Source organism: Mustela putorius, unplaced genomic scaffold (assembly GCF_011764305.1).
Source record: "Mustela putorius furo isolate JIRA1106 unplaced genomic scaffold, ASM1176430v1.1 tig00003988_pilon_pilon_pilon, whole genome shotgun sequence".
In the NCBI taxonomy this organism is placed as follows: domain Eukaryota; kingdom Metazoa; phylum Chordata; class Mammalia; order Carnivora; family Mustelidae; genus Mustela; species Mustela putorius.
This window is the reverse complement of record NW_025422127.1, coordinates 2,890,171-2,906,451: the sequence shown is the minus strand read 5'-3', so window position 1 is coordinate 2,906,451 and position 16,281 is coordinate 2,890,171. Positions and strand designations below refer to the sequence as shown.

General features: G+C 57.5%; 2 protein-coding genes and 1 long non-coding RNA gene across 13 annotated transcripts; 1 reads left to right on the top strand and 2 right to left on the bottom strand.

The window, feature by feature from the left end:
- Nucleotides 1-25: 25 nt before the first annotated feature.
- LOC101692792 (solute carrier family 26 member 10) lies at nt 26-6,933 on the bottom strand. Of its 8 annotated transcripts, none has more exons than XM_013046179.2 (18): nt 6,553-6,932; nt 5,936-6,046; nt 5,178-5,335; nt 4,855-5,019; nt 4,439-4,591; nt 3,627-3,709; nt 3,339-3,486; nt 3,116-3,229; nt 2,147-2,224; nt 1,961-2,056; nt 1,537-1,643; nt 1,362-1,431; nt 1,173-1,289; nt 1,001-1,034; nt 844-926; nt 686-747; nt 405-574; nt 26-151 (listed from the first exon to the last, which is right to left on the bottom strand). In XM_013046179.2, exons 1-17 carry the CDS (start codon nt 6,893-6,895, stop codon nt 415-417), a joined length of 2,082 nt encoding a protein of 693 aa, XP_012901633.1. In that variant the 5' UTR covers nt 6,896-6,932; the 3' UTR covers nt 26-151; nt 405-414. The 8 variants fall into 8 exon arrangements, 6 of the variants coding, with proteins under 6 accessions (XP_012901633.1, XP_004773306.2, XP_012901632.1 ...); XM_004773249.3 differs by having other exon boundaries at nt 693-747; nt 844-872; XM_013046178.2 differs by having other exon boundaries at nt 468-574; nt 6,553-6,931.
- Nucleotides 797-2,451, top strand: LOC106003803. Its single transcript, XR_001176506.2, has 2 exons — nt 797-1,196; nt 2,156-2,451. It is a non-coding gene; the product is annotated as an uncharacterized LOC106003803 (long non-coding RNA).
- A 1,903-nt stretch (nt 6,934-8,836) lies between the features above and the next one.
- Nucleotides 8,837-16,242, bottom strand: ARHGEF25 (Rho guanine nucleotide exchange factor 25). 4 transcript variants are annotated; one of them, XM_004773230.3, is made up of 16 exons: nt 16,035-16,241; nt 15,636-15,750; nt 13,170-13,384; nt 12,943-13,038; nt 12,793-12,869; nt 12,088-12,154; nt 11,790-11,893; nt 11,535-11,604; nt 11,331-11,420; nt 11,155-11,247; nt 10,962-11,012; nt 10,692-10,769; nt 10,296-10,496; nt 9,971-10,151; nt 9,525-9,736; nt 8,838-9,220 (listed from the first exon to the last, which is right to left on the bottom strand). In XM_004773230.3, the coding sequence occupies exons 1-16, from the start codon at nt 16,131-16,133 to the stop codon at nt 9,110-9,112; spliced, it is 1,860 nt and encodes a 619-aa protein (XP_004773287.1). In that variant the 5' UTR covers nt 16,134-16,241; the 3' UTR covers nt 8,838-9,109. The 4 variants fall into 4 exon arrangements, with proteins under 4 accessions (XP_044927739.1, XP_004773287.1, XP_004773289.1 ...); XM_045071804.1 differs by lacking the exon at nt 10,692-10,769 and having other exon boundaries at nt 8,837-9,220; nt 16,035-16,242; XM_004773232.3 differs by lacking the exons at nt 15,636-15,750; nt 16,035-16,241 and adding an exon at nt 14,326-15,600.
- Between the last annotated feature and the right edge of the window lie 39 nt (nt 16,243-16,281).

The window sequence follows — 16,281 nt, the reverse complement described above, 5'->3', positions numbered from 1 at the left end:
AGAGGTTCACTTCATGACCCCCAGAGGTGCTCAGCCTTGTTTTATTAATTATAAGAAGTAAGGACTCCTCACACACATATTGTTGGGGCCCTCCACGCTCCCGATGACTGTGTCAGACCCACACTGTGCAAGTCTTCGGACCCGTAGTCTCCTGGAAAGAGAGAGGACATATCAGGAATAGTTTCAGTGCCCTCCTCCCTCCCTCAGCATTTGGCAGTCCTCTGAGGGCACACCACCCCACTCCCTAGTTCTTAACTCCTTAGTTCTTCACGCAGAGCTGGGCCCCGTCTCCCTGGCTTAGCCTTAAATTGACTCATCATTTCATCCCCCACTCTCCCTCCCCTAGTCTCTTTCTCAGGCCTTTTCCCAGAACCCTCTGCATAGATTCTCAGCCACCGACTCACATGTGATCTGCTATATAGCCCAGCACCTCCTGGGTTTCCCTCCTGTTGCTCCTGCCCCCTCACCAGTCTCTCCAGGGCATGAGCAGCTGCATCCTGGACACTGACGAACAGCTGTTCTGGGGTCACTCTGTTCAGGAGTCCTGCCTGGGTCAGTGTCCCCAGTACTGAGGCTGTGTAGAGACGCAGGCCAGGCCTGTAGGTCTTAAATCCATACCATGTCCTTTTCCCTCCCCCACGTCTCTGGTCATTCCCCAGTCTCCAGGTCCCTCCAGCCTCCACACCTCTCACCATTACACTGAGCCAGGAGAAGGTGGATCCCAGCATCGCGGCATCGGCTGGCCAGCTGCGGAGAAGGAGAGGGGGGTCAAATCCTACGTCAGAGGGTATGCCTGGGATGCTAAGGGGACTTTCTCCTCGACCTACCTGCCCCATCCCTCACCTGTACCACTTCTCTGGCTCCAGCAACATCTGCAAAGGTGAGACCACTGCAGTCTAAGACCACCACCCTGACGGGCTCGGCAACTAGGATGGGAGAAGGCAGGAGTGGCCGGACGCCCCCAAGGCACGTGCCCAGGCTCCTCGCCATCCCATCTCACCTGCATCGGGTGGGCCATCCGTCTTTGGAGCCTCCTGTGAGTAGAGAAGGGCAGTCACCACCTCCAAGACACCAGCATGAACGTGTGCCCCATAAGCAGTGATCTCCTTCAGAAGAGCCACCTGCCTCCCTCTCCCGGAGAAGCCACCCTCCCCTCGGACCAGGTCTCTCACCTTTCCTCCTTCTCCAAGCCCCAGGTGCTGCTCCAGGGTGCGGCGAAACTGCCCACGGGTCCCAAAGTAGAGGGGTGCTGGGTAGCTCAGGATGCAGAGCCCCGGGACCTTGCGGAGCTAAGGAGGCAGAGGGTCAGAAAAACACCCGGGTCTGGTCTTCCCTTCCCTCATTGTCCATAGTCCACCCACCTTGTGGCTCTCTCTGAGTGGCCTGTAGAGCTCTGTCCCCTCAGCAAGTCCAAGTGCCAGGCACTGCACCCTGGGTGGGAAGCTGGGGTCAGATTCCCAGCCTGGCCTGGCTGGAGAGTCACCCCAAGCACCTGTTCTCTCCCCACTGTGCTTCCCGGCTCATCTCCACTCACACCTCTGGGTACGGCAGATCACAGTCATCATGGAGAAGACCACACCTATGGCCAGGCCTAGGTCCACACTCAGGATCACTACGGCCACCCATGTGACCATCCATACAGCCTGCAGGACAGGGTTGGGAGTGGCAGGCCATCACTGCTAGGGAAAGAGGTGTGGTGCCTGCCAAGGCAAATGATAGGAAGGGATGGCCCAGGAGAAGGTAGAAAGAATGACAGGAAGAAGGGACAGGATTGACTCAGCGGGGGAAACCCCACCCTCCACCCTGTGTCTGGGTAATGGGATTAGGAGGTAGGCTTGTTGCAGTGGGGGGGGGGGGCTACAGAATGTAGGACCAGGACAATTAGCTTCAATCGAGGGCAGAGGCTGGGGATGCTGGGAAATGGGAGGGGGCAATCTGGAGCAATGTTGCCACTTCTCACAAAGTCCATGCGGCTGATGCGCCATAGCTGTGGCAGTTCCTGCATCTGGAAGAACATCTGGCGCATGCTGGAGATGTTTATGCAGGCCAGGACAGCCTTGGGGCAGAGAAGGCAAGCTGACTGCCTCAGTGTCCTGGAATATAGCCACCCCTCCTGGCCACCCCCAATAGCTCCTCTGTTCCTTACCTTGGGCAGATAATAGAAGAAGGGCCCCAGCCACAGCAGCACTGAGAGGACAACTATGCAGGAGAAGAGGCCTGCCAGCTAGAAAGGAGGAGGGATGGAAGCCGAGAAGCAAAGGGATCTCATGCACCACTGTGAGGGAGCTGGCCGCCCTGCCCACTTTACCTTGCCTTCCCTGGAACTCTCCCTCCTTCCGAATCCCTGTCCATGAAGATATTCCTCAGTCTTCCACTCTCTTCTTGCTAGTTTGCATCTCACATCTACTTTTCCCCTCTCCCAATTAAATGCCTCTCATTTGCCGGTCTCTACGTAGATGTAGTTCAATTTCCCTATTTTTGAAGCCCATGTCCATCTTAAAAGCCACTGTTGGATGACCCTAAAAGCAGGCTCACCACATTCTTAGGGGACCAGCAAAGTAGGAAACCAGAAGTATTAGGGGGAGACTTTCATGTGTGATATGTCCCATGGGGGGGGTGTGGAAATCAGAAGTTTGTCTCTCAAATTTATTTTACAGTTCAGTTTTGTTTTTATTTTGAGTTACATGTGGGCACTGTAAACTGAGTGCTTAGAGTCTACAAAGGTCTTTTTTTTGTTAAAGATTGTTATTTATTTGACACAGAAAGATCACAAGTAGGCAGAGAGGCAGGGGGAAGCAGGCTCCCCGCTGAGCAGAGAGCCCAATGGAGGGCTCCATCCCAGGACCCTGGAATCATGACCTGAGCTGAAGGCAGATGCTTAACCCACTGAGCCACACAGGTGCCCCAAGTCTACAAAGGTCTTAATGGAGCTTAGTTATCTTCTCTCCATCTCCTACCTAGAAATTCCCACCCCATCCCTCTCCTGCACAGACTCCTAACCTCCTCTATATGGCTGCCCTCTGAGGAATCTACCCATCGTCCACCTGTTTGTTCACCACCACCCATCCCCCTGGATACCTTCCCGCCCTTCTCCTCATCCAAGACATGCTCTTACCTGTGTGTTCCCACCAGCATCCACTAGTAGGCTGGTGGTGGCCAATGTGGCGGAGTTGGGAAAGCAGGAGAAGAGGGAGGAGATGAGGTTGGAGACACCATGGGCCAAGAGCTCCTGGAGGGATGCAGTGAGATGAAGAGGAGAGAGACAAGGGCATAGGGAGGGCACATCAGATTAGGGGGTTGTGTCCTGAATGAATTGGGGTCCTCAGTCGGAGTCACACCTGGTTGGAGTCAATAGTGTAGCTATACTTGTCTGCATAGATGGAGGCCAGGGAGGCAGACACAGCAAAGGCAACCAGCGCGATGGGCAGCGAGTCAACCAGAATCCTGGGCAGCTCAGCCAGGTTAGGGAGGCGAGGTTGGGGGAATCTGGAGAGAGAGGGATCCAGGATGAGGATGGGTTGGTCCTAAGAAGGATATGGGGAAGACAGAGAAAACAGGGTGGGGTGGGTCAAGGGGAAGTGCTGGGTGGGAAAAATGGGAGAAGAGCAGGCTCTCGATTCCCTTACCCTCCAGGCAACAGCCCCACTATCTGGACGTTGTATCTTGTGTCCAGGGAAGAGGTGAAGCAGAGCACAGAGGCCAGAAGCACCTGGGAAAGAGAGCAAATTAGGGCATGGCAGGAGATGGGCTTCCTGGCAGAGACTAGAAAGAGCCTCACGGAGAAAAAGGATTCTAAGGCAACTGTTAGTTGTTTTTGGAGGCCCAGCCCCTGGGGGCTCTGGGATGTGTTTGGGTTGGGTGCCTGGCCGCCCATTTAGAGTGCAGGACGGTGGGGATGGGAAAGAGGAACGATGTATATGCGAGGTTATAGAAAGAGATGGAAGAAGAGGGACTCCCATGAGGAATGGTAGACATCAAGAAGTGTACCGAGCCATTCTAGGTAAGAGAGCTGGGATATGTCTCAGCATAGATGGCGTATGGGTGGAGAGGCAGAACACTTATTTAGTCGGGTAGAGAGAAATGTAGGTGGGCGTGGGAAGGTAGAGAAACTGAACAGTGAACAGCGAAGGACCGGGTGAGGGGAGAGATGTGAGTGGAGAGTGCCGTGGCGAGCGACACCGCAAGGGAGCGCTGTAAGCAGGAAGAAGGCTTTGTAAGAGGTCCAGGAGAGGCTCCGTGCGAGAAGTGAGTGGGGGATTCCAGAGGGTCAAAGTGTTCTGGGAAGAGGCCTGGAAAGGGATACGGATGCGCAGGACTTCTCCTCTGTAAACTCGCTGCATTCCACGAGGGGGCGGCAGCGGCCAGCTCCTACCTGATGGGCAAAGGGCTGTGTGGTGCAGGGTGCAGGGCGCACCCCCGACCCGGGAGCCATCCTCACCATGACGATTTCGCCTGGGATCGGGGTGGGTAGTTTGTCCCGGAATCTCACGTTCAATTCTTTGACGGGCACGAGCAGCGCCAGGCTGAGTGCCGAGATGGTCAGTTCTGCCGGACTGCTCCGGGGCAGCGCGGTCAGCACAGCGGCCAACGTCTGCGGGGAGGGGCGGTGAGCGAGGGCCGGGTGCCGGGTCGACTGTCCCCAGCGCGGACCCACCCGGCCGAGGCAAGGCCTCCCGGCTCCCATCGGGGCTTCCACCGCCGCAGCGACCCTCTTTCAGCCAGTGGTTCTAACTTCCTTCCCTCCGCCCCCGTCACCCTCTATCCCTCCACTCGCCGTCCTTCCTTCCTTCCTTTCCGGGTTTCCCTCTTCCCAAGACCGCCAGAAGCCGCTTCTCCGCTGTTCTCCACCCCCACCTTGAAGAGAGCGAAGCAGCCAATCTGGCGCGGGAGGGGCAACCCTAAAAGGCTCGGCAATTGGGACACGAGCACGTGCAGCGCGGCCCCGCTGGTCAGCGCTTTGACCACAGGCTCCGACAAAAAGGTGGACAGGACGCCGAGCTGCAGCGCGAACATGCCCAGCTGCAGGGGAGGAGATGCACAATCACTACCGGAGGAGTAGCGGACCCGCGGGAGCGCACCTCTCCCGCCTATGCCCGCGCAGGACACGCGTCCCGCCCCCCTCTCCTGGCCCAGTTCCCCAGGGACCCCAGCGTGGATCCCGCAGGATCCTCCCTCACCATCAGCGCCCCGCTCCCGAAGGCTAAGGCTGCAGCCGCCCCAACCCGCTGAACGTCCAACTGTTCCCTCTCGATTTCACTCAGGTTACCCCCGAGGGGTTCCGGCACCAGCCGCTCCACGGCCGAGCCCGTCATGAGGCTGAGTACCGCGAAAGTTCCTAGGGCCGGGGAATTCAAACGCAGAGATCACCAGCCCTGCCGCCTGGGGTGCGGTGACCGCTGGGGCTCCGCGTCCCCGGTCAGGCTGCTGCGGTCAGATCCCGCTCTCCTGGAAGGCTGCTGCGCAGGTGAAGGCCATGGGGCCGAGAGCTGGTGCAGCAGCCCGGAACGTGCCGGGAGGGAGGCTAGGAGAGCGCGCCAGCCGGCAAATACTGCCCCCTAATGCAACACACTCCTCCTGCAAACGCCCCGCGGACCGCTCGCTCCTTTGGGTAACCGCGCATCTCTGTTCCCCTCTTCCATCTCCCGGAGATGTTCGTTTAAACCGAATCTCCTGGGGGTGAAGTAAAGTCCGAGGGCACTCCCTTCTCTTTGCACACACTCAGCACCAACCCCCACCCCCTACCCCTCAATCCCCCCAACGGCCCAGCAAACTTTGCTTAGGTCCCAAGTTCCCGGCAGGGAAACGGCAGAGGCTGGAAGGGAAGCAGGGAAGGGGAAGAGGGGAACAAGAGCTAAGGAGCTCACAGGAACCCAAGCCTCAAAACCCTGTCCACTGGCACCCCACAGAAAAGGAGAGGAGTCACCGGGTCGCTCACCAGTGGACAGATGTCTCCCAGTACCCAACAAGGTGTAAATGAGGACGGGGAAGAAAGAAGTGTAGAGTCCGAACACTGGAGGCACAGAGGTCAGGAGGGCAAAAGCCATGCCTAGGGGAGAAGTGGAAGGAAAGATCATCGCGGTGTGTGGTGTGGGGGAGGGGATGGCTGGGGGAAGGTGACCAGCCTCCAGAACGCCACCCTTCCTGTGCACATTCTCAGAGGCTGGCATGGAGACGCTAAATCATGCCACATGAGGGAACCCAGGGGTTAACAGGCCTCCGTGGGAGGTCTTGGGGCGGACAAGGTCACAGATCCGTGTCGGCCTAGACGAGGGTGAGGGGGGTGGCGAGCGTGGAGGAAGCCGGTATTGTACCTCTCCAGTTCCCTGACCCGGAACATGTCAAAGACTTCTTGAAGGATTGCGCAAATGAAGGGAGCTGGGGGTAGGGATCTGATGCAGCTCGGCAGTCCTTACCCGGTTCTTGGTCTCAGATCCTGTCTCCGAACCCTCAGCCACATTACCCAATCTCTCGCTCCTGGGTTTCCAGCCTCTGCACCTTCCCGACGCCCTCCAGAGCTCGGGCCCCAGACGGGCGGGTATTGGGGCCGCTCACCCTGGGGCACGTGCACGATGCCCACGGTCACTCCGGCCACGGCATCCCCGAGCAGCCAGGCCCGCCAGCGGTAGTGGGGCAGCCAGCGCAGAGGAGGCAGCCGCGCCAGCAGCAGGCGCCACGCCCCCGGTCCGGAGCAAGCGCCAGGCAGCCGCCTCCACTGTCTGCACAGCCGGGACCAGCGGGGCTCGGAGAGTAGGTCCGACTCCTGCTCTGCGTCCCCGAAGAGTTGCTGGAATCGAGCTTCGGTGAGAGGTTCCCTGAACTTGGCGCCCAGAGGGAACTTAAGGTCGGAGGCCTCTCCCAGGCCTGGGCAGGTCCTGGCGTCCGGTAGCCCACTCATTTTGCCCTTGGCCACCTCCAACCCCGCCTAGTCTTAAATACCCCTCCACCCTCTAGCCCTGAGTCCCGCCTCCCTGAAGCAGGGTCCAATCCCGCCCTGCAGGGCGCCCTCTCTTGGGGACCATCAACGGCCCAGAGACTGCAAAGACTTGGGGAGAGGGCGTCTCTATGTTAGGCGTTTCCTGAGACAACCTCGGCGGGATCGCTCACTCCTGAGCCTACTGGGGTGGGACGAGGGCGGGGTAGGGGTGGCGAGGGTGTATGGAAAGGTGTAGGGACTAAAGACAAAGGCCAAAAGCTCGCACATTTTTCCCACTCCTAAGCCTTTTGATTCTGGCCATCCGGCTGCTGCTTCTTTCTGCGTTGGCCCTCTGGGAGGAGATAGCTTGCTCCTCTAGAGTGGCCCATCATTCCTAGAGCCTCTGCATTCTCCCCAAGAAAATTCAGCGTGCCCCCCTCAAAACACACACATGTCTCTCCGCCAGACCCAAATCTGCATGGGGTATACAGCTTGCCCCAAGGAAATGGAAGGGGCTCCATTGGCAGAGCAGCTTTGAAGCCTGCTAAGATGGGACTAGGCTACAGTAGAGCCCGGGGATGACGGAGAACTACCACCCACACCTCTGCTGGGAGCTGGGCCTAACTTCCCAGTTCAGGGCCTCAGGGGAAATACTGAACTGAGAGCAAATTTTGATTTTGCTTCTTAAAAGCCAAAAAACAAAACAAAACAACAACAACAAAAAGAACTTGAAGTGCCATTTATTACATTCAAGTGCTATTTTACAAAGTTGGCACTCAAAAACACATTTGTGGTTAAATTAAGTTCAAAAGGGTCATGCACCCACCTCATGAACCTCTGTGGTCCCTCAAGAGATCCCTCAAAAGTCCTGAGCTCCAGCATCCTGCTATTTTCCCCATCCCCTCCTCCATTTACAAGAATACTTGGCATCCCTCCCCATCACCCTCTGGTCCCCAGTCCCTGACCCCAAAGCCCTGGGTGTGGGGTATAGTGAGGGTGGGTCTCCCCTCTTCAATTCCTCCTATTGTTCCCCAGAAGTCTTATCTGGGCTGTACGTCCTGTCCCCCCCTTAAGAGGTCCCTCCCCCCATTGTCGGCCAGAGGGACCTCAGGCCCACAGGGAGGCTCCAGCTCCTCCTCACCCTCCCACACCAGCAGCCTATTGTCTGCTGAGGAAGCCCAAGTACACGTGACCAAGCCCAGGGGACGAGTGGACACGGTGGATACACCGATGCCCAAGGACCCAGGACAGGGTGTCTGGATACGGAACTCTGCATGTTTGGCTTTCTCCATCCCAGGGGCTATCCCAGAAATTGGGAGGGATGAAGACCCCTTTGAGCTGTCCACTCTTGGGTCTGTACTTGAAGAAGACTCCCTTCCTGCTCACTACGGATATGCCTTGTGACCTCGCAAACTGCAAAAAGAAGGAGATCCAGGGCCAAAGAGGGCCACAGACCCCAGCATCCTCTCCACATCTCCCTTCCCACTCAGCTGAGCATGGAGGCCTCAGAAGGAAAGGTACTTGGGCATTTAGTCCTTTAGAATCTGGATGTTGGGGGAATGGTGGGAAGTCACACTACACTGGGCTTTCCAGTGGAGTCTAGAATGGAGGCCAGATGGCAGAGAAAGCAGCCTGGGAAAGAGGAGGATATATCACGGATCTAGGGTTTCCCAAGCTCCAGGTCCAGACTGCCAGATGGCGCAGCTGCAGGTGAGGGACAAAAACAGCGACACCTTTTGTCTTCCACCCTGTGTCCTCCTCTCACCAGACCATCCACAGGCCCAGCGGATTTCTCCCCATCACTTCACTCCTCTTCCCCTTCCCTCTGCCAAGACAGCAGCCTTAGTGATATCACAAAACCTTTAATCTCAGAAAACTGGGAAAAAAATCAAAATCAAAACCAATCATTTTTACCTGGCCCCTGCCCCAGCCCTCCCACCCACCCACCCACATATCCTTCTTTGGGGGGGGACCCGTGACGCATGCATAGGGGTGGGAGCTGAAGGAACCCATGTTCCTTAAGCAGAAAGAAGTCTTTTTGAGTCTAGGTATCCTGTGCCAAGTCAACACCACTCCCAGCCTCGCTGCCCCCTCCAGGCACATCAAGAAGGAATTCAAAAGTGGTGCCAGAAGGACTGCCCTGAAGTTCTCAGGAAATAGGGTGGCTGGGTCAGCACCACCCCAGGCCTTCACCACTTAGAGCTCATCTTCATCCAGCTTGGCAAGTCTGGCTTGGCAGGGAGGGGTGTCTGGAATTGGTGGAGCTGGAGGAGAGTCATGAGGGGCTCGGGGGATGTCACTGTGGGCCTGAAGAAAGATTCATGTCAGAGGAGGAAAAAAGTCTAGGAATCCACCCTCACTCCTTTCTTTTCAGTGTATGCCCCTAGCTAAGCCACCTCCTCTTGCTAGCCATCTTAGATCATCTAAAACCATCAGCTTCTCCCAAGATTAAACTGGAGGGGGTAAGGTAAGAGTGGGGAAGTAGGAAAGGGCAGAAAAAAGGCATGCGGTAGAAGAAAGGAATGGTATAGGGAAGGGGGATTTAGGGATCCCAGAATAAAAGAGGCCCTCCCCATTCTGCCCCTATAACAGGGGACTCCGTTCCTCGTACCTGTGTGTCCAGAGGCAGGGGGGCTCTGGCCACTTCCCCTTTGGGCAACAGCCGCAGGGAGGGGAGAGAGCCATTGATGGGTGTATGTGTGCTGACCTGGGCCCGGTCTCCAGGCCGAATTCTCCCAGGACTCCCCACCCCAAGGCCTCCTGGCCGCCCCAGGCTGTTGGTCTGGCTCTCTCGTCTCTGATACTCAATGGGTGACTGCAATGCTGGGGCAAGGAGAGGAACAGGAGGAGGGTTACAACAGGTTCTTTCCCTAAAGGCTCTACACAGACCATCCTCTCACTTTGCCCTCTTCCCAAGAACTGTCAGCCATTGTAAATTGCTGGGGAGGGGGGGAGAAGCTGGGGTCAAGAGGACAGGGACTAAATTTTGGGCAGAGAGGGATTTGGGAGGTCAAAGGGCTGAAGGAGCATGTCAAGGAGGGAGGGTAAGAGCTTCACCATTGAGAAAGTCCCGCTGGCTTTCCAGGATCTGCGCCACTTGCTTGATCCAGGCCTGACTCACTGCGGGGTCTGCACTCTGCAGGACATAGCGCTGGATCCCACCCTCTGGCCCTCTGGAGGTCAGCGCAAAGCGGCAAGGGTCACCTTGGAGGTTCCCCTCCAGTCCTAGGCAGCTCACCTAGATTGGCAAGTAGGAGAGAGCCCCCAGATTCTTTAGGCTGTCTCTGGTTCCCATCCCCTCCAACAAATCCAGGAGCCAGGTGTTCTCTCAGAGGCCTCACCGCATCCCAGCCAGACCCCTCCCTTGTGGCCTTCTCCCCACCTTGATGCTGCTCTTGTACACGTATCCAGCCTGTGATCCTCCTCGGACTCCCCCTCCCAGGGCCTCACTGAAGATGACAATTTGCTCGAAAAGGAAGACACGTCGCTCTCGACCCCGGGAGGACAGCAGCCCCCCAGCCTCGGGCTCTGTGACCCAGAATGTGTCCTGGCCCAAGAGCTTCCCCTGAGCAGTCAATTTGCCCTAGAACCAAAGGGTAGTGATTTTGAGAAGAAAAAAAAAAAAAGAGAGAGAGAGAGAAAAGGGACTTCCTCTGATTCTCCCAACAACTGTGGAGTCGGTCTCAGGGGAGGGAGAGGTCCCCCATGAGGACCTCCCAAGTACTCAGACTGGGGCCAAAGAGCATTGGGCCTCCAATTGCCTGTTCTATCCCCATACCTCAAAGCCCCGAAGTCTCCCCAGGGTCATCATGTCATTGCAGCGCTTGGGTACAAAGCACATGACCTCCACAGCTTGCTGGGTCACAGATGAAGAGAGGAGCATTGTCATTGTGGAGAAAGAGGCCTCTTCAGAGCATGTTTCAACTCTCAACCAGCCTCCCCCTAAAAACCAGACAGCTCAACACCACCCAAGTTGCTGGGGTATCCCAGGAGACCAAAAAAATAAGGAGTAGGTGGTGTGTGTCCTAGCAGAGATGGAAGTCCTCACCTCCAGCTCTTCTGTATCCATTCCAGCTCTACTATAATATTTGAGAAAATCCTAAGATGTAGAAAAGAAATACTCAGGACAGATGAAGGTGCCCAGGAAGTCTGGGGGGAGCCTTAGGAACGCTGGGGAGAGGAACAAGACAAGCAAGGGCTGTCCCAGCCAGCGGAACCCTCAGGAAATAGGTGGTCCTGACCTTGAGCAGTAGCTGGTATTTCATGATCCTCTGCACTGGTTTGATGAGCAGGTCGCTGAGCTGCAGGCGATGCCCTAGCTGCTGCCGGAGCTCCTGGCGACAAGGACAGGGTAGTTACGAAGTATGGAGAGCCTGATGATTCTGATCCTTTCCCCCAAGGTACCTCAGCCACTGACCTCAAAGTAGCTGTCCCCAAATTCTGATACCACATGCTCTGACTTGGGCTTATTCTGACAGTACACCACGTACATATGCAGCCGGCGCTCCTAACAGGGGTCAAGTTTAAGGAGAACAGGACGGGTGAGGCAAGAGAATACTTCTGGGGAGCCCCGACCCACTCCCGAGCCCCCCTCCTTCCAGGCCGCCCCCTTAAGCCTCACATGTTTGATGAAGAGCTGAGCCAGCCAATCAGGATCATTCAAACACCGCTGTAGCTCCTCCAGGAAATAGCTGGAGGGGTTGGTGAAGAAAAGGCTGGTCAAATACCCCCACCCGACTTAACTGAGAGCTGTCTACCCTAGCTGGGCCATTAAGCCACTCCAGACCGTTGCTCAGGAGACTGCAGGCCCATGGCTAGGTTACAGAGACAACAGAGGTATGCCCTTCCATCTCGCTTTCCGGGATCCACCACTCACTCTCGATGCCACTCATAGATTTGCTGAACGTTCCCGAACACAATCCTGTCACGGCCTCGAAGACTCTCCGGGACCCCCTGAGCAGCCATGGTGGCCATGTAACCCTATGAGACGGGTGGGGTGGGAGCATGAGTGTGGGGGGGCCAGCCTTTACGGGGGGAACCCCCACCCCCAAGAAGTTCAGGATGTAGAGGGGACTGGGAAGGTGGGACACAGGAGCACTAAGGCATCCCCTAAAATTAGCCTTGAGCATAGGAAAAGGGCTGGGCTTAGGGCTGGGGAGAGAAAAGGGAGCTACCTCCACAATCTGCCCCAAGTCCTCCACGTACATTTTCTCTGTCTCTACCAGTTCACTCAAGACATACCTGGGAAGAGAGCAGGAGTGCACATCCTTGGTTTAGCCACTACCTCTTTCCTGGACTAGAAGCCCCTTATTACCATAGCCAACCTCAGAGGAAATTCCAAGTATTTTTTTTTAAAGATTTTTTTTTAATTTATTTATTTGACAGCGAGAGATCACAAGTAGGCAGAGAGGCAGGCAGAGAGAGAGGATGGGAAGCAGGCTCCCTGCTGAGCAGAGAGCCTGATGCGGGACTCAATCCCAGGACCCTGAGATCATGACATGAGCCAAAGGCAGCAGCCCAACCCACTGAGTCACCCAGGCGCCCAGAAATTCCAAGTATCAAATCTAAAATGTGAGGGACAGGGGCGCCTTGGTGGCTCAGTGGGTTAAAGCCTCTGCCTTCCGCCCAGGTCATGATCCTAGGGTCCTGGAATCAAGCCCCACATCAGGCTCTCTGCTCAGCAGGGAGCCTGCTTCCTCCTCCTCCTCTCTCTTTCTCTCTGCCTGCCTCTCTGCCTGCTTGTGATCTCTGTCTGTCAAATAAATAAATAAATAAATAATCTCTAACAAACAAATAAATAAAATGTGAGGGACAGTTCTCTGGAAGTTGCACAATGGTTGGGGGGGGGCAAAGGTGGGGGAGTGTATGGGGACACTTACATACTCCTTTCCAGAGCCTTCTTCTTCTGTTCCTCCTCACTCTCAGGGGCTTGGGACAGAGTTTCCTCCTCAGGTGGCTGGAAGGACAGAACATCCTAGAGTCAGCAAATGGATGCTTTTGGGAAGCCATACAGACCCGTTTCTTCATACCTGTGTCTTATCTCCAGGACCCTCCAACAATGTGGTCAGCAGGGTGAGTTCTGGAAGCTCCTCTCCTGTGGTGAGAGCTGGTTCCAGCATCCAGTTCTGGGAGCCAGAGGTCAAGTGTCAGAGGTCATGGGCTGTGTCTCCCCAGCAACCAGTGGCCCCCAACCTGCCCTCTCTCCCAGTGTCCTTCATGGATTGTCCTACATGCTTTTGTGGTGCCCCTTGCTCACCTCATATGGTCCAGCCTGGCCACCGTCTGCCTCAGTTTCCACACTGAGACAATGTTTGGAATGATCCAACCATCTTCTCAGGCCACTGACTGGCCCTGGGGGGCCCGGGGAACAAGGGCCAGAGCTGAGGCCAGAGCTGGGGCCAGAGGGGGCAGCCAGACCCGAAGCAGCTGAAGCTGAGATACTCCCCTCACTGCCAGCAATGGAATAGGACTCTAATGGGGAGTGGGGGAAGAAAAGGGGCCATAGATATTACTCCAGCTCTAGATTCAGGGCTCTAGGGAGCTCCCAGAGGCTCTTCTTCATAATGCTGAGCCCTCCCCCAGGGCCCACTCTCTTGTCATCCTCATTTGATTTGGCCAGGATAGAAAATTGCACCTGGGCATCCTTGGGAGGGAGGACAGTAAACACCCGGGCTCCCAAAGCTTGGAACCTCCAGTTTCATGTGGATGCTCCCCCATATCCAGAGCACGCCACAGATATGGTTGGGCAGGCATCTGGGCAGACAGGGGAAGCTGGGGGTGGCCATCTGCTCTCCTACAAGCCACCCCCTTCCAATGGGCACAGACCATTCCCTGAGAAGGTGGGGGGGGAGAGCTGAAAGGCCATCTGCCACCCCCAGACCCCTCCTGCACCAATTGCTGTAATCACTATAGAAAGAAAAGACTTCTGCAGCCCATCTCCCCAACACATGCACAAACCCAACTGGGAGGGGGGAGGCAAGTGAGGAGAACTCATTAGGGTTATCTTTGCCCTGGGTCAGGAACAGAGGATTAGAGATTTGTCATAAAGCCCCAGGTAGACCCTCATCCTCATTCCTCCTCTCTGGCCCTCTTCAGATCCTTAGTAGATTCTCAGCAAAAGGATTTAAGAAAGATTGGTTGTAGGCCCAGGGGGATTGTGGATGGGTTTTTCTCAGAACCCAGTTGACTACAAGATGGAGAGAAGAGTTTGCTGCCCCTTCCCCAATTTCCTTAACTTGAACTGATTAAAAATTTGGAGGCAGAAGGGATCTTGGAGATCTACTAAGTCACTTTCCTGGAAAACACAGGTACAAGTCTCCAACCTCTGAATCCCTAGGACCAGGTCTGTCTGAGGCCCTGAACCATCAGCCCGCCCCCCACTCAACGCTGGGCCCTTGCGACCTCGCACTCACCACGACCCCCCCGGGCGAAGCAGCAGCCGCATTTTGCCAGCACTTTTCGAATCACGTGGGGACAGGCACAGCGACCCCCCTTGTGCCCCCCCCGCATGGCGCCCGGGCCCCCCCGCACCCCCCACCCGGGCCGGCCATGCAGGGGGAATCACGGGGGGCGGGGCGGGGACGGCGCAGGGCGCACACCCCCCCTCCCTCCTAACCCGCTCCAGGCTGGGGGAGGAGGGGAGGGAGGGAACTGGGAAGGGGCGTCCAGGGGTAGGCGGAAGTCTGGTCTGGGGGAGGCCTGGGGGCTCCGCAGAGCGGGCGGCGCGAGGCCGGGCAGCCGAGCTGGGCGGGGAGGGTTTCCGGAACCCAGTCGGTGCGGGGCCCAGGGTCCAGATGTCCAGCGGGGCGGGGAGGGATGGTGGGGGAAGCTGGGCCGGGATGCGGCAGCCGCTCCAGCTCCGTCTCTGGCCTCTCGGGTTTGGGGTGGTTCTAGGCCCGGGCAGGGAGGAGGCGGGGGCCGACTCCCCGAGTCACTGGCGCTGCGCGGGTCCCGGCCGAACGGCGAGCCGAATAACAGGCCCGGCCGCGGTGCCGCCGCGGGGAGGGGCCTCTGCGGCCCAGCTCCGCCCTCTCTCTCTGGTTTCCCCCCCTTCAGCCTGTGGCGGCTCCAGCCCCAATCCTCCTCCCCCAGGCACCACCACGTTCCCACTCCACGTCCCCACCGCCTCCGCCTCTCCTCTCCAGCCTAGGATCCCCGCCCCGGGTTCCCCTCCCTACTGCCTCTCGAGCTCCCGACTGCGGAGCGCTGGGGTCGGGGGCGGGATCTGCCCAGGTCGCCCCTCCGCCTCTGCAATGTGGAAGGGTGCGGACGGATGGGCCCGGGCCTGTGCGAAGACGTCCTGGGGGCTGGGACTGTCCCTAGCCGCGCAGGGTTAGACAAGCCCCCTACCCTTTGGGGACGCATGAATGGGGAGCTCTGTGGGGAACAGCCCAGGTGCCGCCCTCTCTCGCCAGACCCTTCTTTCCTCCAGGCCCCAGGACTCCAGCTGAGGCTAATCACCAATTAAGGCGAAGTCCGGGAGCCCGGGCTGGCGAGGAGCCAGGGGTGGGGCGCGGGGACACTCCGCCTGTGGGGGCTCAGGGCCGGCTGATGTGGGGTACACACAGCGCATTAGAGGGCGAGAAGCGTGGAGGTCTTGGCAATTAAATGGGTCTCATGCAGATTAGATGCAAGCCTTTATGCTAATAAGAGCAGCGTTATTTGAATTCGCCACTTTGCGCAGGAGGGCAAACCGTGCCCCACCCCACCTCCAGCGTCTTACCGGGCAGCGGAACCCAGGCGAGGACCTCACGTTCGCGCTCCCCTTTCTGGTCCCCCTCGGTACAGTCAGACTCTGTCTCGGTCCCTCCTGGCTCTAGGGGGCTTCCCTTCGGGGGCTGTGGGGAAAGACTGGTGGTAAGGAAACCACACTCCACGCCCAGCCTTGACCTCCCGCTTCTCCTTCTTCCTCCTGTCAAATCCACATTGTTGTGAAAGGGTCGCCTAGGCTGGGTTGGAGGGACGGGTTCACCCAGACCAGGGCCTTGGCCCTCTTTTGGAACTCATGGAATCCTGCGACTGTCCTTCAGAATTCCTATTTACTGGTAAATTGAGTTGTAGGGTGCAGACCACCTGAAGCCCCCTAAAGATTCCCAACCTCACCGTGGTCCCTCTTTCTTACCCACTCCTGCCCGGGGAGGGCGCAAGCGCGCAGCATGCCCCCCATGACCCCCAGTATCCGGTCCGTGCGGCCAGGGGCGGGGCGGTCCGGGGGCTTCATGCTGGACCCCTACCCTGCTCCAAGTTTCAGGGCTGAGGGGGCACGGAAGCTTGGGGGCTCGAGGCCTGCTCGCGTCCGGGGAGTTGCTGCTGTCGAATCCGCCCCCTGCCCGGCTCCGCCCCCACTCCCACCCCAGCCAAACTTCTCA